General features: G+C 37.8%; 3 protein-coding genes across 4 annotated transcripts; all 3 read left to right on the top strand.

Annotated features, from left to right (window-relative positions):
• Positions 1–1,562: 1,562 nt before the first annotated feature.
• LOC121235566 (beta-1,6-galactosyltransferase GALT31A-like) lies at positions 1,563–2,022 on the top strand. The gene has a single exon (XM_041131910.1). It carries the CDS (start codon positions 1,579–1,581, stop codon positions 2,020–2,022), a length of 444 nt encoding a protein of 147 aa, XP_040987844.1. The 5' UTR covers positions 1,563–1,578.
• Positions 2,023–8,230: 6,208 nt separating this feature from the next.
• On the top strand, positions 8,231–13,409 carry LOC121234624 (protein SAWADEE HOMEODOMAIN HOMOLOG 2-like). The gene is made up of 9 exons (XM_041130637.1): positions 8,231–8,536; positions 9,373–9,458; positions 9,530–9,575; positions 9,652–9,805; positions 10,405–10,480; positions 10,630–10,681; positions 11,133–11,276; positions 11,628–11,747; positions 12,816–13,409. The coding sequence occupies exons 1-9, from the start codon at positions 8,483–8,485 to the stop codon at positions 13,167–13,169; spliced, it is 1,086 nt and encodes a 361-aa protein (XP_040986571.1). The 5' UTR covers positions 8,231–8,482; the 3' UTR covers positions 13,170–13,409.
• A 622-nt stretch (positions 13,410–14,031) lies between these two features.
• LOC121234623 (reticulon-4-interacting protein 1, mitochondrial-like) lies at positions 14,032–23,325 on the top strand. Of its 2 annotated transcripts, none has more exons than XM_041130635.1 (7): positions 14,032–14,516; positions 14,849–15,076; positions 15,747–15,820; positions 16,432–16,591; positions 16,679–16,798; positions 16,900–17,008; positions 22,906–23,325. In XM_041130635.1, exons 1-7 carry the CDS (start codon positions 14,286–14,288, stop codon positions 23,085–23,087), a joined length of 1,104 nt encoding a protein of 367 aa, XP_040986569.1. In that variant the 5' UTR covers positions 14,032–14,285; the 3' UTR covers positions 23,088–23,325. The 2 variants fall into 2 exon arrangements, with proteins under 2 accessions (XP_040986569.1, XP_040986570.1); XM_041130636.1 differs by having other exon boundaries at positions 14,849–15,005; positions 15,747–15,798.
• Positions 23,326–24,727: the final 1,402 nt, after the last annotated feature.

Raw genomic sequence — 24,727 nt, forward strand, 5'->3', positions numbered from 1 at the left:
AAGTTTCAGAATGAAGTAAAGGACTCCCAAATTTGCTGGCTAGTTGTTTCTAATAATATAGGTTAAGATCATTTGCCAATATTCTTGTCAATTTCCATGTCTCAGTATCCAGTAATAGATAAAGGTGCGCTTTTGTTCTACAGACATGCCCTTTTGTTTGCATTCTGCGTTTGTTGGCTAGAAACATCTATAAGCATGCATTTTCTTTTTTAATATTCGTACGTGGTCATGTTGATGGGAAGCTCTCTCCCGTGTTTTGGGCTGTTGGGTTCTTCTTAGTGAAAGCGGGGGAGATTCTGATTCCAAGTTGTCTCTTAGTTATCTTGGCTAATGATGCAAATTGTGTGCCGATGTGGTAAATCCAGCCGTTTGATTGTTGTTGCTAACGGTTGAGAAGGCCGGCGGCCAACATGTTCTGGTGGGTTTAAATGATATCTTCTCATTACATACGTGAACTAAAAATTTTCATGTGTTTCACTACTTACAACTCTGGTTTAATATTGGGTGGTCAAGTATACATATAAGAGGATCTTTATAGCTAAAAAATAGTCGAGCATTAATTAGCTCATAGGATGTGGATGCTACGAAGTCATGCCATAACTGATGTGGAAAGAATTGCAAAGACGAGAGAGATAAAAGTTCAATAAACATATGGAAGTGTGTTAAAACTTCACTCTATGAACATTGAAAGCAGCTAATAATTAGGTGCACACTGCACATATCCATCAATTTGCCATGTGTTTAAGGAACATCATGCAGTTTCATAATTAGGTGTCATGCATGATTTGTTAAAGCTGGAAACATTACTTTTCATTATGTAACTTGTATTAGAAACATGATCTTTCTCCTACCTAGACCAGACATATTTTTTTGTTTTGTTTTGGTAACATGCAGAAACCTTGTTAAAACCATGCACATGATCTCATGACTTATAAAATAGATGATGATCGCAGCTTCCAACCAAAACTAATGGTCATTTGTGAATCGATATATATCACAACTTACTGCATACCTTCTAGCAGTCTACTGAACATGGACTCGAAACTTTGTTTCCTTGACTTATTATATATAATTTTAAAATGATCCCTCATATATATGCTTAATTAATGCATTTTTTGTTAGTGAAAAAAGAGGGTACCTTTGAGAGTCAATTTAATTTCTTACTTCCAACTCCAAGAAACAGGCACATGCATGAGCCAAATAATCAGGGCATTCTAGTCACTTTGCAAGCATCATCTGCAAAGTTGTTAAACACATGTTTCTAATACAAGTTACATAATGAAAAGTAATGTTTCCAGCTTTAACAAATCATGACACGTGTAAAATGAAACTGTATGCATGCAGATATTTTGTCATCCACTTGTTCCGCAACTCCTTAAGCAGATATTTTGTCAATTACGGAAATCATGAATATATATATATATATATATATCTAATATATATATTAGATATTTCTTGTTGCTAGTTGTATGTACATGATGTGGACTCGTGGGACAAAGATTGATCTTTTACCTGTTCTTTGGATGCTTGGTCTTGGTCACAGTAGTTTTGGTCAGCCACGCGTTTCATATTGGTTCCATGAAGTCTGGACCTGTCCTGTCACAGAAAGAAATAAAATACCATGAACCAGAATACTGGAAATTTGGTGAGGATGGAAATAAGTACTTTAGGCATGCGACAGGGCAAATAAATGCGCTCTCCAAGGATTTGGCTACATATATTTCAGTTAATCGGCACATACTTCATAAATATGCAAATGAAGATGTCTCTTTGGGTTCTTGGTTTATCGGCCTTGATGTTGAGCACATTGATGACCGGAGCCTCTGCTGTGCGACGCCCCCTGATTGCGAGTGGAAGGCTCAAGCTCGAAATCCTTGTGCTGCATCCTTGGACTGGAGCTGCAGTGGCATTTGCAAATCAGTGGAAGAATGGAGGAGGTGCACCAACGCTGTGGGGAGGGCGATGAGGCTATCTGGCACACCAGTTTCTGAGACAAGTCGCTGTCCATTGTACTATATGTGAGATCAAATGGTGGTTTGTTTAGAGAACTCAATCTGCCCCGTTCTTGTTTATTGATGGGGACAGTCGATATATTACATATAGCCATAGAGTGTGCAATCACTTTGAAAAAGAGCGAGATTCATTATTAAAAAACTAATTTTTTTTCATGTGAATCTTATATTTATTCATTTTTTTTAGAGTGATTGCACGGCGCATGTATACTAACGACTACAACTATCATTTCTTTTAAAAAAAAATAGATTCTACAATGAAAATGTGTAAAACAAAATTTTCATTTTGGTTTAAATTTAAATTGTGTAAAACAAAAAAAATAAATTTAAATTTATAGTTTGTGATTTGACGGATTTGTAATTTGAAGTTTTAGCTTTTTTACTTATTTTTTACAATATTTTAGATTCTTTTTACAGTACTTATTTGGGGCACTCTAACTCCGTCGAAGTTGGAGCCCACTCATAATTCAAAGTAATAGAATTGTTTTTAGTCACAACTAGGGTTGTAAATAATTCGGCCTGGACCAGCAAAACCAACCGGACCGCACCAAATTCTGGACCGGTCGGTCTCGATCCCAAAATATGTGGACCGAAAAAATTCGGTCCGGTCTCGGGGTCTACAAACTTTGGACTGGACCAGACCGAATTGGACCTAACCCCTATATGTATTTTTTAAAATATTTTTAATATATATTATTTTTATATAGTAATTATATAAATTAATGATATAATTTTCATCTAATTTATTATCATTGACTATATAAAATATAAAATAATATATGCTATCAATTAATAATAAATCATATATCATATGATAATTTATGTTATTATATGTAAATAGTTAATACATCATACATTCATACATACTCTACTATTTACACTTAATTAAAATAATTAGGTAATTTTTTTTAAATACCTAAGTTGCAAACAAGCATGAATAATTTATGTACAATGAAATTATTTGATATTCACTAACCATGTATAAAATATATGACATTATTAATAATTATACATACTAAAGAGTAAAATCTAATTTAGTAAGTAGTAATTATCAACATCATAAATATAATTATAGTAAAATATTTTTTTTTTGAGTTAGTTACATAATCCATATTAATAATTCACTTAATTTTAATTTAGTAATTTAAATAATTTTTTATTAATTTATTTGAAAAAAAATGAAAAAATAATAAAATAATTAGGCTGGATCGGACCATACCGATAGCTATAGATCCGGTCTGATTCCAATGGATGTTTGGTTTGGTCTGATCTAGAAAAAATGATGGACCAAAAATTTCGATCAATCATCGGATTGGACCGGACCAAATTGATTTACACTCCTGACTCATAATATTTTCCTAAGAGCATTCACATTGGTTCATCACTTTTGGAGATCCACTTTGCCATTCAAGCAAAACTCTAACATTGACTTATGCATATTTGAAGCAAAATAATAATTATTATTTTACTATCATTAATTTTTTGCCTAAATGTTTTTTTTTCTTTAGAGTTTGCAATTAGCATCCAGTAGAAATTCTATTATTTAACCTAAGCTCAAAAACAATAATTTCATGCTTCCAAATTTAGCAATTCTTATAGTAAAATACATCAAATTTATATACACAAAAAATGAATCTCGTGAGTGGGAGGAGAGAGAAATAATGAGTAAAATATGTTTTATGGAGTGAATAGTAGATTTTCAAATCTACATAGATATTATTCATAACTAGCTAAATATGTAGAGATGCATAAGTCAATATAGAGGAATTTAGGCTCATATTATGCAAATATGACTTTACATATAGAGATGTATAGACCAATGTGGATGTTCTAATATTATTTGGAGAAGATTGGTTCTGATTTATGACCAAGGATGAGATCTACTTTTGATAAATTCTTTAGCTACAAAAGTAATCCTATAAGAAAAAATCTATACAACCTTCTACTATTCACACAACCTCCACACACTACACTTTTTTAATTTTTATTATTTTTTTCTTTTATCAAATATTTAATATATGAATAATAAATAGAAGAATTGAATTAGTTTAAAAAAAATAAATTCAAAAAAAAGTTTAAAAAAATATTAAAATTAAATAAAAATATGGTGTGTGGAGTAGGGGTGGGCAACGGGGCGGCCCACCCTCGATCAACGGGGAGAAGCCCCCGTTCGTCAAATGCGGGGGGCGGGTGGCCCCGCTTGCATCTGACCCCCATGGCAGGTCGGGGGCGGGATAGGGGCAACCCCCGCTATTCAGTTTATATATGTATAAATATATATATGAATATATATATATATAAAAAAAATAACCCAGGCATGAAACAACGTCGTTTCATGCCTGGGTTATTTTTCTTTTTATATACCCATTAGGAAACGACACCGTTTCCTCAATGGTGAAACGACGTCGATTCCTTTTTATTTAGAATCCCCCCCTCCCGCGACTCCCTCCCTCCCAGTCACTCGATTCTCTCTCTGTTTCGGCGTATTGCAGCTCCGTCGCTCACTCGCCGCACTCTCTGTAGTCTGTCGCTCGCCGTCAAGGATTGAAACCCCTAAATTAATTTATGGTTTCGGCTTGGAACCCTAATTCCTTGAAACCCCTAAATTAATTGAGGGTTTCGGATTGGAACCCAATTTAGGGTTCCAACTTCTAAATTTCCAATATATATGTTAATGATTGGATGTAATTGTTTGGCATGCTGATATGTTTGTTTTAATTTCAAATTTCTTGTTTGGTTGAGTTAATGGATATGCCAACAGATTCTAGTGCGAGCTCTCATTTTGATACCCAGGGTACCTCTACCCCTACACCTACTCCTACCCCTACCCCTGCACCTACTCCTGGCCCAACACCTACCCGTACGGTACCTTGACCCGCCCCTAAGCCCAACAAGAAATCTGCTTCTATAGTTTGGGCTCATTTCACCAAACTAGAGGGTGGTGACCCCAATAACCCCCAAGCCAAGTATAACTATTGTGGAAAAATCTATGGATGTCACTATAGAAAATATGATACCTCACAATTAAATGTGCACTTAGAAGACCAATGTAAAAAAAGTCCAATATTAAAATTATTACAAGAGAAAAGTCAATCTAGGCTAGAAATTAGACTTCAAAAAATGACGGATGGGACTAGTGGGGGTGCAACTTTGAGGGGGTATACTAAGTATGATCTAGATGAGTGTAGAAGACACTTAGCTCTTATGGTCATCATGGACGAGCTACATTTTCAAGTTGTTGATGGGAAAGGGTTCCAAGCGTTTGCTCGCTACTTAGAATCAATGTTTAATATTCATTCTCGCCACACGGTGGCAAAGGATGTAAAAAAATATTTTTGGTCAGAAAAAGAAAAGTTGAGGGGTGAATTGGCCGGTCGTTTGCCTTACCACTAATAATTAGACATCAGTCCAAAATTTTAATTATATGTTTTTAACTGTGCATTTTGTTGATTGTAATTGGACATTGCATAAGAAAATTATAAAATTTTGTCAAATCACCGATCATAAGGGTGAGACAATTGGGAAGGCCTTAGAGGCTACAATAAAGGAGTGTGGGTTGACCCGAGTACTTACAGTCACAGTTGATAATGCCTCGTCTAATGATGTCGCATTGAGATATTTGAAGACCTATCTTAGAGAGGCAAATAAGACAATCTTGGGTGGTGAGTGTCTGCATGTGAGATGTGCGGCACATATTCTGAATCTTATTGTTACTGATAGTTTGAGGGATCTTCATGACTCGATTGCTCGAGTCAGGACTGCTGTGAGATGAGTGATATCTTTTCCTTCGAGGTTGGAGAAATTCAATATTGCTTCAAGGTCTGCGGGCCTAACATCCAAAAAGGGCCTTTGTACTGATATGCCTACACGATGGAACTCAACATTTTTTATGTTGGAGGCGGCCCAAGAATATATGCAGGCATTTGCAATATTGGGTGATGAAGACATCCAATATGTTAAATATTTTGATGATCACGGGGGATTGGGGAAACCCGTAGATGATGATTGGGAGATTGTATATATTTTTGTAGACTTTTTAAAGCTTTTTTTTAGGTCACCACGACAATATCTGAAACTTTGTACCCTACATTCCATCAATTCTGTCAGCAAATATGTAAGGTAAAAGAAGAATTGGATGATATGGTCACGGGTGGTCACTTTAGGCTGCGGGATATGACATTGGTTATGAGGTGAAAGTACGACAAGTATTGGAGAGATTTTACTAGGGCTAATATTTTGTTATATGTAGCTGTCGTCCTTGACCCGAGGTTTAAGGTGGATGACATGGTATTTGGATTTGGCCTTGCGTACGGGCAAGCATGGGTGGAGCTTATTGCAGCAAGGGTTTGGGAAACCTTTTGTAGATTATTTGATGAGTTTACCGTCCTGCGGGGTGGTAATATTGCGGCACCTACACCTACCCCCACACCAGTTCAAGAAGTCGATACTGGGAAAAGAAGTAGATTGAACTGGGGTGAGAGGTTTGAGCAGACCCCCTTAATGCGAAGTTATGTAGAGGCACAGTCAGAGATAGACAGATACTTAGCAGCGGAGGTAATACCATTTTCACGAGAGTTCGATATATTAAGTTGGTGAAAGGTGAATGCCGTGAAGTATCTCATCCTTGAAGAGATAGCCCACAGTTTTTTGGCCATCCCTATTAGCACCGTAGCCTCGGAGTCAGCTTTTAGCACCGGAGGGCGTGTATTTGATTCATTTCGGAGTTCATTATCTCCTACCACTGTGGAGGCTTTGATTTGCACGCAGAATTGGATCAAGAGAACTCCAATTTATGTTCCGGATGTTCTTGAGTATGAGGAGACTGACGTCGAGGAGGAGGGTGGTGATCAGCCTGGATCTGGTATTTATTTTAATTTCATTTTCTAATTTCTTATTAATTAATTTATTTTTATTTAATTGGTATTCATTAATTTAATTTCAAATTTTATTGTTATAGTGATACATGAGACGACGTCTACGGCTACCCCCGATGCAGTATGACTTTGTATTGGACCCACCATTGCCATAGTTTGCACAATTTGTCCTTTATTTATTTTTTTTATTTATAATTTTATATCATATTTTAGTATATAATTATTTTGCTTGTTTTTATTTTAGCTTTCATATTCTCAATATACAATTATACATATGCTCAATCCTAATGACCGATCTATGCTCATCTGCCTCATCTTCATCTCAAATTTCAATTGCTCAATCCCAATCTCATCTCAAAAGGTACTTTTAATATTTTGTATTTTAATATTTGTTTCATTTTATAATTTTATAATTCTAATTTGTTTTATTTTTAACTTATTAATATTTCAGCCTTTAATATTTTATAACTTATTAACGTTTATGATCTTGATTTTCAGTCTCACAGCAGTCGACACAACTCACCACTTAGTGAATTCACCCCTCCACAGCGCCACGCCGTCATCCCAAATTGATCAAATTGAAAAATTATGAGTTATAATTGTTAATTTACAATTAAGTGTAGTGTTGCTACAATTTGTAATATTTAATATTTTTAGAGGAGTTTGTAATAGTTTAAGTTTATTAGTTCTCTTAGAGTCTTAATTTGTATAATTGTAAATTGTAGTTTGTAATAACTTAATAGTTAATAGTTGAAATTTAGTATATAGTTTTATCTATATATATATGTATATACTATATATTTTTTCAAATTTTAAATATATTTAACTTTTTTAGTTAAATTCTGGGCCCAAAAAGGGCCTAGAAAAATGTATTGGGCCAAAGGCCCATTAGGGGGGACGAATTGGGGTCCACCCCCCCCGGTTGACGGACGGGGTACCCCGCCCCCGCACTGGCAGGAGCAGGGTACGGGGAAAAAAAACAAACTCCCGCCCATGCGGGGGCGGGTAGCACCCCTAGTGTGGAGGTTGGGAAGTTGTGTAGCATTGCTCATCCTATAAACGGTATAAACTAACGTGACTTGATGTGATACATCAAAATATAAAATTAAAATCGATATAATACCAGTTTGTAAATTTATTTTTATAAAATTTCTTTATGAATATAGTACTTTTATTTATTTATTTATTTTTCTTAGGAAAGGAGAAGCAAAATTTATCTAGGAAGATTGTGATTGGTTTAAAGAACAGGAGTATCATTTTCCAAGAATAGAGCAAAAATAACTCTGTCCCCTCAATAGTCACGTGACTTTCGATTTACTTTTAAAATGTTCGCTGTTTGCACTCCAACGGACCAACACGCCTCTCTCTCTCTCTCTGCCATCGGAAGTTTGCAGGGATTTTTTAAACAGTCGACAGCCGTACAGCACTCAGACAGAGCCTTCTAAATTCTAATTAGTAATTATAATACCCATTTTGGCGAACACAGGCACTGTTTTGAATCTTTGATCAGAGTCGACCGACGTTCTTTTTTTTTTTTTTCTCGTTGAAGCACTTTGTTTCCGAGGGAGATAAAGAGAGAGAGAGGGGGAAGAGATTATGGGTCGGCCTCCTAGTAATGGAGGCCCTGCCTTCCGCTTCACACAAAATGAGGTATCTTCTTTTTCTTATTCTTCTGCAACTTTTGTGTTACTAATTTGCGATTGATAATTCTATCTACGAGTATGGGAAACCTGTATATGGATTTATGAGGTATGTATTTATGTATTGTTTTGACATATTACAGAATTGAAGCCAAATTTTTGGGTTTTGGAGTGTAAATTGCTTAATGGGTCAGCTTGATTTAAAAAATTCCTTTTCTTGATTTTCTGGGTTTTGGATATGTGCCTTCGTGTGCGTGCGCGCGCGCTAAATTTTAAATTTAGCGGTGAAATTATTAAATGGGTCAACTAAATTGCAGGTCTATTTGCTACGTTTTCTGGGTTTTTTGAATTCTATGGTTGGTGGTTGATTTAATATAGAGCGTTGAATTTACAGTTGCATGTGAATACGTGTCAAATTCGAAGTTGAAGTATTCGTCAAATGGGTTCGTTCTATTGCAGTTATCGGCGTAATTTATTGAATTATTTGTTTGTTCATTATATCCTTTCCTCATTTTTTTTCAAATTTATTTTTGTTGGAGGGTAGATGCATGTATGGTGCTATGAATAACATGTTTGTAATATATATAATGTTTAGTTCTCTACCTCTGCCCGGTATCTGTTTATAGCTTTTTGTCTTGTGTGGTTTGGTATCTTTGTAACTTAGATTGCATTTTGCACTGAACGCGCAGGCAGAGGTAGATCTTCTCGTTGACTTCTATGTTCATGATGCCATATTAGTAACTGTCTTCATTAATATGGGAACAGAATAGAAAAATAGCATTTGATGGAGATTCTAGCTATAATTTTTAGACCCTAAGTTATTTAATGTCTTGCTCCTTTACCCAGGTTGCGGAGATGGACGTCATTCTGCAACAACACAATAATACTATGCCATCACGTGATGTTCTCGTGTCACTTGCTGAGAAATTCAGGTGTGCCTTCATCTCTTTCAATATGTTAATCATTGAAATTGTACTTGTGATGTATCTGTCTTTTGATGTAGTGAGTCAGCGGAGCGTAAAGGCAAGATAACAGTTCAGATGAAGCAAGTATGAAAACTTACTGTATTTTTTCCTGAGGAGGAATCATTTGGAATCAAGTTCTCATTTAGAATCTTCATTTTAGGTTTGGAATTGGTTCCAAAATAGGCGGTATGCTATAAGGGCAAAACTAAGTAAGGCTCCTGGGAAGTTAAATGTCTCTCCTATGCCTCAGGATGATTCAACTTCAGTGATAAATGTGTCACAATCTATACCTGCTCCTATACCTGCTCCTTCAGGTAGGATGTGTCCCTCTCTGTGTTCAAAGTTTTGATTACCTCCTCCTTTGCTTGTTCTGGACTTTTGGTCTTATGTGCTTGCTTGAAATAGAGCCAGGTAGCCAGATTAAAGTCACTTACTACTCAGATTTCTTCAATTTATATACGTCGCTCCATATCTATTAGAGTGCTTAACTTGGCCTGGTTTGGTTACACAGTTCAAACCATCTCATTTCGTCTCATATAATCATTACAACTTTTCCAAACTCCCACAAAATATAATAAATAATTCAACTTTTTCAAATCCCAAAACAAAAATAATATTAAAAAATTATATTCTAACAATATTTTATTCAACTTTCAACTTTTATCTCATCTCATATGTGTAACCAAATGAGGCTTTAAATCTGCTAGTTTTGTCAAGCAGTCTTGTATATAGCTCAATATGTGAATTTATTGGCTTTCATGCACATGACGTGTTTGTTATTTCCTATTCCGAGCTATTACAAGGTGTAACAAATATCTAGGCATCCTCCACATTTTCTGAGGCCTATTTGGTTAGGCATCTAGTTCTACATGTCCTATTTCCAATATATCTAGTCTCATTTTCTTTTAGCCAGTTCCAAGCGCAGGAAAGGGTGCTCCTGAAAATTCTCCTATGGAGTTTGAAGCCAAATCTGGGAGGGATGGTGCATGGTTAGCATTTCCTGTCATTTATGTGTAGTAATTCTAGTGTATATATTTTTTATGCTTCCCGTATTCTATCTGATACTTGTCATTTTTTTTTTTTCTGGTGAATGAGTTATTTCTATTTAATCTAAAACTATTGGTTTTTTTTTTCTTAGGTATGACGTTGCTTCTTTTCTTTCACACAGATATTTGGAAACTGGCGATCCAGTAAGTTTCAAGTTCTTCAATACATTATTAAAGCTACTTTACTTATAAAAAACATCATTAAAGATACTTGAGTTTTTTAAAACACATTTTTTTTTTTAATTTTTCTAAATATTCGTTTCATATGTGTCCATGCAGCCCTTTACATTGTGATTTCTTTACACATTATTATTAGGAATCACTTAATTTTGAGTGAATTAATGGTCATAGGATAATTCCTTGTTTCCTGGGAGAAAGATTAGTCATGAAGGTGTTAAGTCCGAGTACTTGATTGGTTTGGTCCTTATCTCCCTAGTCAATCCCTCGCTATTGCTATGCTTGTCTTAAATTTTGGTCCTTATAAAGTGTGCCATAAAATGGAAATAATATTGGCGTTATGTTTTGGGACAAGTTTTTTTGGCCTTAACCTGCTGCTTACCTCACATCATTTCTGTCGTCTTGCTGGATGTTTCAGGAAGTACTGGTCCGTTTTTCTGGTTTTGGACCTGAGGAGGATGAGTGGGTTAATGTTCGCAAGCATGTCAGGCCACGGTCTCTCCCATGTGAATCTTCAGAATGTGTAGCAGTTCTTCCTGGAGATCTTATACTCTGTTTTCAGGTGGGAATATATTTATGCAAGTGTCAATAGGAAATATATATAATAAACAGAAATAAAAGGAGTTATTCTAATCAGATTTCAGAACTTTGCTCAAGTGGTAAAGGCCTTGGTCTTGGTGGTTTGCTCCTTCTAGGTCTAAGGTTCAAATCCTCTTGGGTGCAAACAATTTCTAGGGGCCATGGGATTGGGGGAACTTTCCCTTAAATTATCTGAGGTGCAGTTGCGGGAAACTCCTTGCTGAAGGCCTGTGCACCCCCGGGATTAGGCGGGACTTTGTTCTCGGACACCCGGTGGCAATAAAAAAAAAAAAGATTTCAGAACTTTTTTGTTTAATGTTCTAAAAATTTTCAGGAAGGTAAAGAGCAGGCTCTGTACTTTGATGCCCATGTCCTTGATGCACAAAGACGAAGGCATGATGTGAGAGGTTGTCGTTGTAGGTTTTTAGTGCGCTACGATCATGATCAGTCTGAGGTATATAATTGCCCGTATTTTCCTAGTTTGGGATTTCATTCTCTTTTGTTTTTCAATAATTTAGCTCTCTCTCTCTCTTCTCCTTGGCCTATCAGATATAAATTTTCTGACTTGTATGATGTTGGGTTCTTTTACATTGTTTAGGTTGCCAATTTTTCTATTCATGGTGGAATTTTTATATTTCTTTGTGATCATTCTATGTGAGTTTCTGTTCAACAGTAAGATTTGAGTCCCATACACACCTTGTCATGTAGGTGTTTATTATCTAATGCTTCAGGGAATCCATTTGATTTCAAGAGGCCACGAAAGCGACTGAAAATTTTGATTCACTCCTTTCCTTGCAATTTACCATGGCATTTCAGCCAATATAAGCCTTTTATCCTTTCCCCACCGCGCCTTCCTGTTCTTAGGTTTGAAGGAAATCATTTCTTGATACAAAACTGAAGGAAGAGTGATTTAACTGGATTTGTTTGTTGATGTGGGGAAAAGGTGAGGATCAATAAATGCAATTTGGCAAGGGTTTCCAGCGAAATAATTTAAGTGCTATACAGTAGAAATAAATCCCCCTTAAGTTATGAAGTGAGCAGTTCAAGCATGAGTACCCTGTTAACCGTTAAGTAATGACTTCCATTGGAATGACTAATGGGAACGGATGCCCATGAATGCTATAAATGCAACTTTGTTTCATTTGGTCTTGGGAATGGATTTCTAGGGATGCTGGATGTGAATTCAAACATAATATGCAGCCCCCAACGTCCAATACTCGTTGTTTCATAGGGTCTTAAAAATATGATCTTTCTTTGACATCTTTAATATCAATTGGATGACTATTTTGGTTGTACATTTTTCAATATCTGTAGTTGTGTTTTTCTTTTATGTGCTTTATCTTCTGAGCACATTACAACTTTATCAAAAGGCACTGGAGATGGTATTCAATAACTCGTACTGTGTACTTAACAGAAGATGCATCGACTCTTAAACAGGACTTAATGATAGCAGTGTTATGCCCATTCAAATGCAGTTTATGATCTTCTCTAATTTGTTTGCTTCATAAATTTTAACCCTCAGGAAATTGTGCCACTGAGAAAGGTTTGCCGTCGGCCCGAAACTGACTACAGGTTGCATCAACTTCACGCCGTGAATGATGCAGCAGCATCCATAGAACAACAGAAAATTAGCATGGATCCGTCAGCAGTTACTGTGCCAAGGTCTAGCACTTCTGCCGAAACAATGCAAAAGCAGCGGTATGTCGATGCAGCTGTGGTGGCCCCAGTATCGAATGCCAATGTTTCTGTAGCCACTCATACAGTAGCCCCAGAACCAAAACAAGCTGAAATTAGCAACACTAACATCGCAGGAAATTCTATTGTTCCTCCAGGTGCTGCACCCGGGAGCAGCAATGCTGCCGGTGGCTCTATATAGAACAGGCCAGAAGCAAAATAGAAGGTTGATCAGACATTCTGCTATGATCTTTATTTTTATTGTCGCTTTCAAAAGTCTTACGTCTTCTTCAGTGATGGTTTCCCTTATCACTTCTTTTTGTTTTCGTCTGAGCTTTATGATTATTAAACATGAAATTACGCTCGCGATTTCTCTGAATGCTGAGAACAGCAAACTGGAAAGGAGAGAGAATGAAGAAATTATAGCTGTTACCATGTCCAATTGTTTGGATATAATCTTTTTCTCAAGTTTCCTTGGGCTCGGAGCAAAGCATTATACCATTGTATATTAATCTGTAAGGTATCAAAGCTTTTTAATTTCGAGACACGCAAATGAAAAATGATAGTTACAGTCGTACGTGTCTATGTGTCGTGTAATCATTTTCATAAAAATGAATAAATATAAGATTTATATAAAAAAAAATTTAATTTTTAATAATAAATTTTACTCTTTTTTAAAGTGACTGTACGACGTTTGCATATTCTATTATATGTAGTAAAATTATAAAAAAAAAATTAGTTACTTTTATTTTTTATAAAGACCAAATCAAATTTTATTTGTCTAATTATTATTAGTGAGAAAATAAGATGAAACAGATCCGTTATTGCGTTCACTGGTGAGTGATGAGGCAGTAATTATTCTTTTGAAAAATCTTATTATTCATGTCCTATTAAATAATTAAAAAAAAAAGTGTTTTCTTAATAATCATTTAAATTTTAATGTATTTTACTGAAATTTAGTTCATTTAGATTGAAAAATAAGGTGAAATGAATTGTAAATAATAATAAAATTTATTAATAATAATGAATAATATTGAGATGATCTTATTTAAAAAAAAATTAAAAAAAAAAAAGTCGGCGGCGCGGCTGATCAAAATGATGGTCAATGGCGCACGTTAGCAACAAGCCCAACGTTCCCCCCGCCATATCTGCGGACCAAAACACAGACACGTCTTCACTTTGCACTCTTCTCTCCATTTATTGATTCGATTTGATTCCCGGATTTACCAAACCCTGTCGAATGCTCCGACTCTTCTTTTGTTCTCTCTTTCCGATTACATAACAAAATAATTTTCTCAGCTCACAAATTTATAGAAAAATGCGAATTCTGCGGTCTCGGAGCTTCGCAATGAACAGAAACTTTCTTAGTCCGAATTCAATGGCTGTGGGGCTGAGAGGCATCGTTACCAGCTGCAGAGCCGTGGTGTTGCCGCGCTTTGGTGGCCCGGAGGTGCTTGAGCTCCGGCCCAACGTCGAAGTCCCCGATCTCAAGCCCAGCGAAGTCCTCGTCCGCACTCGTGCCGTCTCCATTAATCCCCTCGATACCAGAGTATGCTCTCATTTTTTTTTGTTAAAATTTGTTCGTGTGCTGGAAGCTTGGTAAATTCGTTGCTGCAATTAGATATACTTAAACCGCAAAAAAAAATTATCCGGAATATCTTGAATGTCCACCAATTTTACAATCTTAGAATTAGCGTAAGATTTTTATTTTTTTTCTGCAACTCCTGTGGATGCTTAAATATATATATATATATATATATATATATATATATTAACTATGTGCAGTGCTTAAACAGTCCAATCTTCTGCCATACCCGGTGCCCCTTCCATTTCCTTCCACTCTGGGCACATATTGAATGTTTTAGATTTTAATGTTTTCAGATGCGATCTGGTTATGGTCGTTCCATATTTGAACCACATCTACCTCTCATTTTGGGGCGTGATATTAGTGGTGAAGTGGCAGCGCTTGGAGCTTCAGTTCGGTCACTGAGTGTTGGGCAAGAAGTTTTCGGGGCATTGCATCCTACTGCCATTAGGGGTACTTATGCTGACTATGCTATTCTTTCTGAAGATGAGCTTGCTCCCAAACCCGTTGGAGTTACACATGTGGTAAATATTGGAGCGTTTTGCGTTTTTAGCCGAAGCATTATTGACATAAATCTTTACCTCATGTGAGTGGACATTTTCATCGCAACTATCAAAATCTGTTGTAGTGCCAAATGAAGTACATTTACGGGATTATTTCAATAAACTTTTGTGTCCTTTTGAACAAAGTGCTGAACGGTGATGTTTAATAATCAGAATGCCCCATCATTGTTGAGGTGGACAAAAAAAAAAAAAATTAAAAAGCTGCAAAAAAATATCATTTTTGGACATTACAGGTAGTCAAGAGAACGAAAACAAAAAATAATTTGGCTTCAGATTATTTGATTGATGAGCAGTACTTTGAATTCTGAAAATCACCTCTTCAGAATGTACTGTTGCAAAAACTGTGGTTGTTATTTCCATACCTTGTTTTAGCCTGTGATTTGGAATTTTCATGCGAGAAAACATAAAATTAGTTTTTTTTAATAAGAAATGGTTGATTTATGGAGAAAACATTGAATAAGTTGTGATGATAACATTTCTTGTTGCAGTCCAGAGTTTCTTATTTCCATATGACATGTGGCCCAACTGCATCTCTCAACATATGATGAATAACATAATTGAAAAGTTGTTAAAATGTGCATATTTCCTTGTCTGCGGAGATTGACTTTGTATATACCTTTTGTGCTCCTAGGAGGCAAGCGCCATTCCTTTTGCTGCACTGACAGCATGGCGTGGTTTAAAAGGTACTGCTAGGATAAGCGAGGGGTATGGTTTGATCTCTCTCTCTCTCTCTCTCTCTCAAATACGTTTTCTTTGCCATTTCTTAGCCACTTCTTTTTTCATTAAGGTGTATAAATACTGAGTTACTTTGTATTGTTTATACATTTCATTTTCATTTTCTTTTCCATAGTATTGAAAGCACAAAGCTGTCACCATTATATATATTGGAGTCTTCACCACAAAATGGCTGAAATCTGAGAAGAATTTATTTCAGGAATTTGGACAATAATTTTACAAATGAGGACGGTTTTACAAAAAGATTTTCCTGAAAGTTTTCTGAATTTAGCATTTTTGAGTTGATTGTGTGAATGTGGACGTGCTTATTTAACAAGTGTCAGCCATTGATGGTGCTTGACTGGCCCTGTGTTTTTATTACAATATCACTTCACTGGGATATGCTGGTATGATTGATACTGAACTGGTATGCAATTTTAATATGATAGCAATTACATACTTTTCAGTTCATTACATGAGCTTTGGCAAAAATGATGAGATATGTGACCATGCATTTTTCAACCCAAAGTTACCATATGTTCTTTATGTTAGGTTTTCATTATGTATTCCCTCGAAATGCATCCTTGATCTCATCTTCACAGGCAAAGACTATTAGTTGTGGGTGGTGGAGGGGCAGTAGGGTTTGCTGCAATTCAGCTTTCAGTGGCTGCAGGATGCCATGTTACAACTACATGTGGAAGTCAAAGTATTAGTCGATTATTGGCGGCCGGTGCTGAGCAGGCAGTTGACTACACTGCAGAGGTCACTATCACTCTCTTCAGATACCTTACTAGATAGTGATTTGATTGGAATGTGGACGGATACTGAAATTTCTTCATTAATTTACAGGACCTTGAGTTGGCAATAAAAGGGCAGTTTGATGCTGTTTTGGACACTATTGGTGTACCAGAAACAGAAAGAATAAGCATCAACTTCTTGAAGAGAGGTGGACACTATATGACACTTCAGGTAGGAGATAATTTCATGGTTTTCTCTAAATAATTTCTGTATTCTCCTTTGCTGAATTCTGCCACATGAGCGTTTGAAGTTTTTAGCCTCTTACATTGTAGGGTGAGGCTGCAGGTTTGGCTGATAGGTATGGGCTAGCTGTTGGGCTTCCTTTAGCTACGGCTGTCTTACTGAAGAAACAAATTCAATACCGTTATTCTCATGGAATAGGTAAAAAGCTATAGGCTACATCTTTGTTTTAGCAGAATATTTGATTATATATTTGAACATTTTGTAATTTCTCAATAAATTGTTGGTTCAAAAGTCCCTGTTTTAGCCTCAGTGTAGGTTGCTTTTAAAGTTTTGATCAATGTACAAAAAAAAACAAATGCCAAACAAGATCAAGTAAAAGGCTATAAACGGGGAAGTAAGAAGCGAAAACATGATCGTACATGAAACACTTTGATTGTTTGTTGTGGCACTCTTGTTATTGGGCTTGTGGTTTATTGAGTGTAGTCGTTAATCTGATGCAGCATACATCTCTAATCTGATAAATAATGAATTCAGAAATATATTATCACCCTTGTGAAAAGATCTTAGGGAGTTAAGGTCCTTCCTCAAACAATTTGTGAGTGTTAATTACCTTGTATTCAGAATTTGGAGGATCAAACCTCTCTAGGGCCCAAACTTCACTTCTCCTCCTTTCTTGCTTAGGCCTTCTCTAAGGGGGTTGTTGTGCACCAAGTTTAGGAATACCTTCGTCCTTGGTTATCTTTCTTAGAGCCTAGTTCAGTTGTGCATGTGTGAGAAACTATAAACCTTGACTCAAATCAGGTTGCGGATCTTTGTCAGAAGAACGAGTTTATGCTAAAGAAAAAATTCAGGGTTAAAAATAAAAATTAATAAATAGCACGTGGAGGGAATGGCTACTGCCATCTTTATAAAACATTTTATTAGATGAGGGAATTTTGGTGTCCACTTACCGTTATTGTCCATGGTATGACTCAAATGGTCTCAACATATCTGCAACTCTATTTAACTCTCTGTTAACGTACATATCTAACTTCCAGAATGAAATTTTGACAAATTCCAATGTCTTCTGTAATGGGTTCCAACCTTGATCCCATAATTGATCATTTTTTAATGCCTATTAGCTCTCCTTATAATACACGCGGCCTCTTCATTGTGTGTTTGTTCATATTAATTTCTGTCTTCAAATTCTATGAATTACACATCTTCATACGGTTTTTGTACCCTGCATTGATGAAACTTTGAAAATAAGAATGCATGCTAACTGCATGTGTAAATGCCACAAAGAGAAAACAGAGGCATGTGATGCTGCGAATATTACTCTTTTCCTTGCACCTTCATTACACAGTGTGTGTCCTTTTTATAGACACAATCAGATCAGTACAGAATACAATCTCTAATGACAAAGAGACACCTGTGCTAAAACGGTTACAAGAAATATTCTATTCTTTTTCACAGAATCATTCCTTCGGGTCATGCTTGGTTCCTTCTTGTTGTGATGTGTCTATAGCCTTAATACCCGCCCGCGAGTCAAGCGTTACAGCTGTGATGTTGAGGCTTGACCGTAGATGTTGAAATCTGGCTGTAGAGAGTGGTTTGGTGAAAATGTCTGCAATTTGATCCTTGGTGGAGATGAAAGACACCTGGAGTGTTTTGGCAGCAACCTTTTCCCTCACAAAATGAAAGTCTAGTTCCACATGCTTGGTTCGAGAATGTAATACAGGGTTGGCTGATAAATAGGTGGCGCCTAGGTTGTCGCACCAGAGGAGAGGTGGATTTTTTAAAAAAATTCCAAGTTCCTTGAGTAAAGATTGTAGCCATAGAATCTCACAAGTTGTGTTAGCAACTGACTTGTACTCGGCCTTAGTAGAGGACCGAGCTATTGTTGGCTGCTTTTTCGACCCCCAAGAGACAAGGTGAGTCCCAAAATACACGCAAAAACCACCAGTGGATCGGCGATCATCAGGGCATCCAGCCCAATCAGCATCACAAAAGGCAGATATGGTGGGAGTGGAGGAAGACTGAAAGTAGAGACCATGAGACTTAGTGTGGTTAAGGTAGCGTAAAATGCGTTTGACAGCCTGCCAGTGGGGCTGGCGAGGACAGTGCATGTATTGGTAGACACGATTGACAGCAAATGAGATGTCAGGACGTGTAAAATCCAAGTACTGGAGGCTACCTACAACACTTCTGTACAGAGATGGATCCTCAAATGTGTTGCCATCAAAGGCAGAGAGTTTGATGGAAGAGGACATCGGTGTACACACAGATTTCGAGTTATGCATGTTTGTTTTAACAAGAAGATCATGAGTGTATTTAGTCTGAGATAGAGTGAGACCAGATGAGTTATAACTGACTTCTATGCCCAGGAAATAGTGTAAATTTCCCAAGTGTTTGACAGGAAAGTGTAAACTCAAAGACCGAATGAACTCTGAAATCAGCACAGTGTTTGAACCAGTCACGATTATGTCATCAACATAGATTAGTATATACAAGCAGTCGATTGAATTTTTGAAAATAAACAAGGATGAATCAGAACGAGAAGCTTGAAAACCAAAGGAAATTAATTTATCACTTAACTTTGCAAACCAAGCCCTAGGGGCTTGTTTTAAACCATAAAGTGATTTTCGGAGCTTACAAACATGATGTGGATGATCTGGATGGACGAACCCAGGTGGTTGTTGCATGAACACCGTTTCTTCAAGGTCTCCGTGGAGAAACGCATTTTGTACGTCCAGCTGATGAAGGGTCCAGTGAGCCGAAACAGCAAGTGAAAAATGGTTACGGGTTTGACAACGGGACTGAAGGTTTTTGAGTAGTCGAGGCCAGGTTGTTGATGAAAGCCCTTGGCCACAAGGCGAGCCTTTCGACGCTCTAGGGAGCCATCAGCTCTACGTTTTGTTTTGAGGATCCATTTCGAGTCAAGAATATTGTAGTGAGGGGAGAAGGGGACAAGTTCCCACGTCTGGTTTTGTAATAAGGCCTGAAATTCGAGATGCATGGCAGAGCGCCAGTCAGGGTATTTTGAGGCTTCGGTAAACGAGTTGGGTTCCTCAGGAATGGAAGAAGACTGTGTGGAAGGTGGAACCGAAGAAGTGGTAAGAGAAAGAGTGGGTTTGGGTGGCCATGGGATGGTGCCGTCAGAGTGTATGCGAGGGCATTGGATGTTCGATTTGGACCGTGTGACCATGGGTGTGTGGGTTGAGGAGACGTGATAAGGGGCTGAGGTACAGACGGGGCGGTTGATAGATTTGAAGTGGAGGAAGATTCTGGAGATTGACTGGGTAGAGAAGGGGCTGAATGTTGTGATGACCTAGATGATGGGGACGAAGGGGGAGTTGGGATTAACGAGTTTATGGGCTGCGGTAATGGGCTTATGGGTTCATAGAGGGACGGTGAGGGTGTGATGGGTAGGTGGGCCAAAGAGATGAGTGGCCCTTGTGTTGGATTATTGTTTGGGTCAGAAGGTTTGACAAACGGGAATTGATCCTCAAAGAATTTAACATCTCTTGAGATATATCTGCGGCCAGTTTCTAAGTGAAGGCAAATATAACCTTTGTGATCTAGGCTGTAACCCAGAAACACACAAGATTTTGAACGGTAGTCAAGCTTATGTTTGTTATAAGGCCGCAAATTGGGCCAGCACAGTGAACCAAAAACACGAAGAGACAAGTAGTCAGGGGCATGACCCATTAGTAGTTCAAAAGGAGATTGATTGGCTAGAAGGGGTGTAGGCATGCGATTGATAAGGAATGAGGCAGTGAGAAAGGCTTCAGCCCAATATTTTTGAGGCATTGACGCATGAGATAACAAGGAAAGGCCCGTCTCAACAATATGTCAATGACGACGTTCAACGGTGCCATTTTGTTGATGAGAGTATGGACAAGAAATGCGATGCGTAATTCCTAATTGTTGGAAAATGGGTTTGAGAGGACGAAATTCGCCACCCCAATCAGTTTGAACGGAAAGAATATTAGTGGAAAAAAAATTTTTAACATATTGGACGAAAGCAAGAACAATTGGAGGCACATTGGATTTAGATTGAAGGGTAAATAGCCATATATATTTGGTATGATCATCAACTATAGAAAGGTAATAGTGACAACCATTAGAAGATAACACAGGGGCTGGACCCCATACATCAAGAAAAATCAAATTAAAAGGTTTTGGAGACTGAGATGGAGAGGTAGGATGAGGAAGAGCGTGGGCCTTGGCTTGAACACATGCAGAGCAATTGGGCAGTCCATTATTGACACTCGGTAAATGATACTTGGAGATGGTTAAGGCGGTGGTCCGTGAGGAGGGGTGTCCTAGACGAAGATGCCAAAGGTGAGCTGAGTTGCGGAAAGTGATAAGAGCTTGAGGTGGTGATGCGGGTGCAGTGGATGTTGATGCTGTGGAGGAGGGCAGGACGTACAAATTGTTCTCAACAGGACCCCGAAGAAGTATTGCCTGGGTATGAGAATCCTTCACAACAAAAAAATCAGAATGGAACTCAAAGTAAGCATGATTATCTTGGCAAAATTGCCGAACAGAGAGTAAATTTTTACATAAAGAAGGAACATGAAGAAGCTGAGTTAAGAGGTAGTTGCCAGTAGTGGAGCTAAGTTGAGCAGAGCCAATGTTGTGAATGGGCAAGGAAGAGCCATCGCCGATGCTGATCTGGTCAGTGCCCTGATAAGGAGACGAACCAAGGTTGAGGTTTGTGTGCTTGGGAGTGAAATGATGCGTGGTTGCTGTGTCAGGGAACCACGCGTTTGTTGGCGTGGATGGGGGAAACATTGTGAGATTAGCCGCCAAGGAGGGGGGAGCGGCTGCTTGGTATGAATGATCAAACCGATGATAACAATTAATCACAAGATGACCAGGTTTGTTACACAATTGACAAGTGGGTCGAGGAGAGAAGTTGTGAGTGGATGAAGAGGGGTTTCGAGGGCCAGAGTAACCCCCACGATTGAAGTTGCGACCGCGACGTCCTCCTCGATTAGAGGAGAAGCGGCCACGAGAAGAGACATTGGACGAATCTGGAGGTCGAGTACTAGTAAAGTTTGCAGATAACGGGGATCCAGAGAGGAGGGATTGTGTTTGATGAGTGAGGCGAGATTCTTGATTTAAGAGATAGCTGTAAATTTGTGGGATGGAAATAGGATCGGGTTTGGTAGTAAGAGAAGTTACTAGGGCTTCGTATTCGGAACTGAGACCAGCAAGGAGATAAATGACAAATTCCGAGTCAGGGAGAGGATAGCCTGCAGCACCAAGCGAGGAGGCAAGATTTTTGGCTTTGTTAAAGTACTCAGGCATGGAATCAGACCCTTTCTTTAACGTGGCCAGTTGGTATTTTGTATGCATGACATGAGCAGAAGATTGGGAAGCAAAGAGATTTTGGAGAGTGGACCATACATCTTGAGAAGTAGAGCAATCAAGAACTTGAGGAAGAAGTGACTCAGAGATAGAAGAAGTGAGAGCCGAGATGACAAGTTGATCTTGAATGAGCCACTGGGAGTGAGCAGGATTGGGTTTGTTGTCAATGGTGCGTGGAGGAGTAGTAATGCTTCCATCTACATATCCGAAAACTTGGTGGCCTTTTAGGAATGGAACTATTTGAAGTTTCCAGAGTAGATAATTTTGGAGAGTGAGTTTGAGAGTAACAGAGTGGGAGACAGCGGTGGTGATGGAGGAGGGAACGGTGGGAAGGGTTGTAGACATGGTTGAGCAGACGTGAGTCTTCAGGCTCTTGATACTATGATGAAACTTTGAAAATAAGAATGCATGCTAACTGCATGTGTAAATGCCACAAAGAGAAAACAGAGGCATGTGATGCTGCGAATATTACTCTTTTCCTTGCACCTTCATTACACAGTGTGTGTCCTTTTTATAGACACAATCAGATCAGTACAGAATACAATCTCTAATGACAAAGAGACACCTGTGCTAAAACGGTTACAAGAAATATTCTATTCTTTTTCACAGAATCATTCCTTCGGGTCATGCTTGGTTCCTTCTTGTTGTGATGTGTCTATAGCCTTAATATGCATTAACATGTGCAAGCACCTTAAGGTCATTTAACCAATGCCTGCAATTTTGTTTTGATGGTGCAGAATATTGGTGGACTTACATGAGGGCTGACTCAGAAGGTTTAGATGAGATACGCAGGCTCTCTGAAGCTGGGAAGCTGAAAATGCCCGTGGAAAAAACGTTTCCCATCACACAGGTGAGAGAGGCTCACAAGGCCAAAGACAAGAGGCACATTCCCGGTAAAATAGTGCTCGAACTTGACTGAAGAATATGCCATGACTTCTACTTTTTGTTTTGCATGACTGGGATTTTAAGACCCAAGTGCCATCACATTGAAGTGCCATTTTGGTCGGTGGATACTGCATTATAGGTCGTTCCAGTACAATAAGTATTAGGATTTTGTACAGGAGCTGAAAGATTTCGTGGTAGACATTAAATATCTAGTTGGCAATGTGTAAATGTTTGAGAACGATTTATTATGCTAAATATTTGTTATTATTTCATTGCTATTGATCTCAGTTTGATGTTAACTGGAGATAGGCAGTATGTGACTTTAAGTGACTTGAATCCATAGCCAGCACGCCTGAGGAATTACCAAATAAACCCATCATATATAACTTTGTCTCTAACTACCATTTCCACCTAGTAAGGCAAAATCGAATTTCAGAAGCTTGAAGAAACAAAATGTCTTTTTTTATTATTTTTTTTTTCCTGCAATATGGATATAGGTACAAAAGAGGTCTAAAAGAACATCTTGAAATTGTGAAGAAACGCTGGTGGACTGTGGAACTGCAGCAAGGCAACCATGCCATATCCCAGGTGCCTGCGTTTGTGTTTTTTTTTTTTTTTTTGTTTGATTCGGGGACGGGGGTCGAACCAAGACCTCCATTTTGGATTTTCTGTTTGCCTTCAACCCCAGCTTTTCATTCCTTGCTTGCTTTGCCCTGATCTTGCCCAAGCACTACTACTACTACTACTACTACCGTTCCATGTAGGGAGTAATCATGTAGGGAGTAGGAGAGCAAAGCCATGTAGGGAGTAAAACTAATCGAGGATGAACTCCAGAGCGCATGCATAGTCTTGCACTGGCTCGAACCCCAGCATCTTCTAGTGTCGTAGTAACACTGCACTAAAAAAGAAAATACAATTAATGGTTGTTTGGTCAGGGATCGGTTGCTTTCTATGGTCTGGTAAGTTTGGGGTATTAATTGTAGTCAAACTCTTCCCTTTAGGAGCCATCTCCTTTCAAGGTCCCATTGAAGCATTCTGATTCTTTTACGGGTCCAACTTGTAAGGAGTTGTGAGCTGTTTCTGTGCCTTGATGTATAGCATTAGCTTAGGCTTTGTACATAGGAGTAAATTTGCACCAAATTCAATTTCCGCACAGCCCGTCTACACAGTGAAAAGCGGCCGTGGACCATCTAATCTTGAAGCACATGCAAAGTGGGTTATTTTCCACTCAAAAAAAAAAAAAAAAAAAGTGGTTGAGTCTCCTTTAGGGACAATATTATCTTTTCTCTATTTGATTCAGAGATGAGTTGAGATGATTTATAAATAGTAATAAAATTTATTAGTTAAAATTTATGAATTAATAAATAATAAAAAGATGAGTTGAGCATCTCAAACCAAACCGACTCTTAATATACAGCCTTGACAAAAAAGCATTCTTTTTGTCACATTCAAGCTGTTTGTTTATTTTCCTGCTTTCTGGGCAACATTCAGAAAGCCCTTTATAATATTGGATCCTATTTTTTTGTTAAAAGAAATCATTAACTTATAGTCTGCTTTTAAAAAGCAAATAAAAAAAAAAGAAAAGAAATAGTTTTGTTGTCTGCTTGTGGTGTAAATGTTTAGTCAAAGCCCTTCCCTTTAGGTGAAGTAACCTTGACCCACTCATTATTTTGG

This window comes from Juglans microcarpa x Juglans regia, chromosome 6D (genome assembly GCF_004785595.1).
Source record: "Juglans microcarpa x Juglans regia isolate MS1-56 chromosome 6D, Jm3101_v1.0, whole genome shotgun sequence".
In the NCBI taxonomy this organism is placed as follows: Eukaryota; Viridiplantae; Streptophyta; class Magnoliopsida; order Fagales; family Juglandaceae; genus Juglans; species Juglans microcarpa x Juglans regia.

Excerpts from the sequence above, each read along its gene's own strand:
- LOC121234624 (XM_041130637.1), top strand. The coding sequence starts at position 8,483 with ATGGGTCGGCCTCCTAGTAATGGAGGCCCTGCCTTCCGCTTCACACAA. Across the intron at positions 9,459-9,529 it reads TCACTTGCTGAGAAATTCAG|TGAGTCAGCGGAGCGTAAAG; the intron begins GTGTGCCTTCAT and ends CTTTTGATGTAG. Across the intron at positions 11,277-11,627 it reads ATCTTATACTCTGTTTTCAG|GAAGGTAAAGAGCAGGCTCT; the intron begins GTGGGAATATAT and ends AAAAATTTTCAG.
- LOC121235566 (XM_041131910.1), top strand. The coding sequence starts at position 1,579 with ATGAAGTCTGGACCTGTCCTGTCACAGAAAGAAATAAAATACCATGAA.
- LOC121234623 (XM_041130635.1), top strand. The coding sequence starts at position 14,286 with ATGCGAATTCTGCGGTCTCGGAGCTTCGCAATGAACAGAAACTTTCTT. Across the intron at positions 16,799-16,899 it reads GACACTATATGACACTTCAG|GGTGAGGCTGCAGGTTTGGC; the intron begins GTAGGAGATAAT and ends CTTACATTGTAG. Across the intron at positions 17,009-22,905 it reads CCGTTATTCTCATGGAATAG|AATATTGGTGGACTTACATG; the intron begins GTAAAAAGCTAT and ends TTGATGGTGCAG.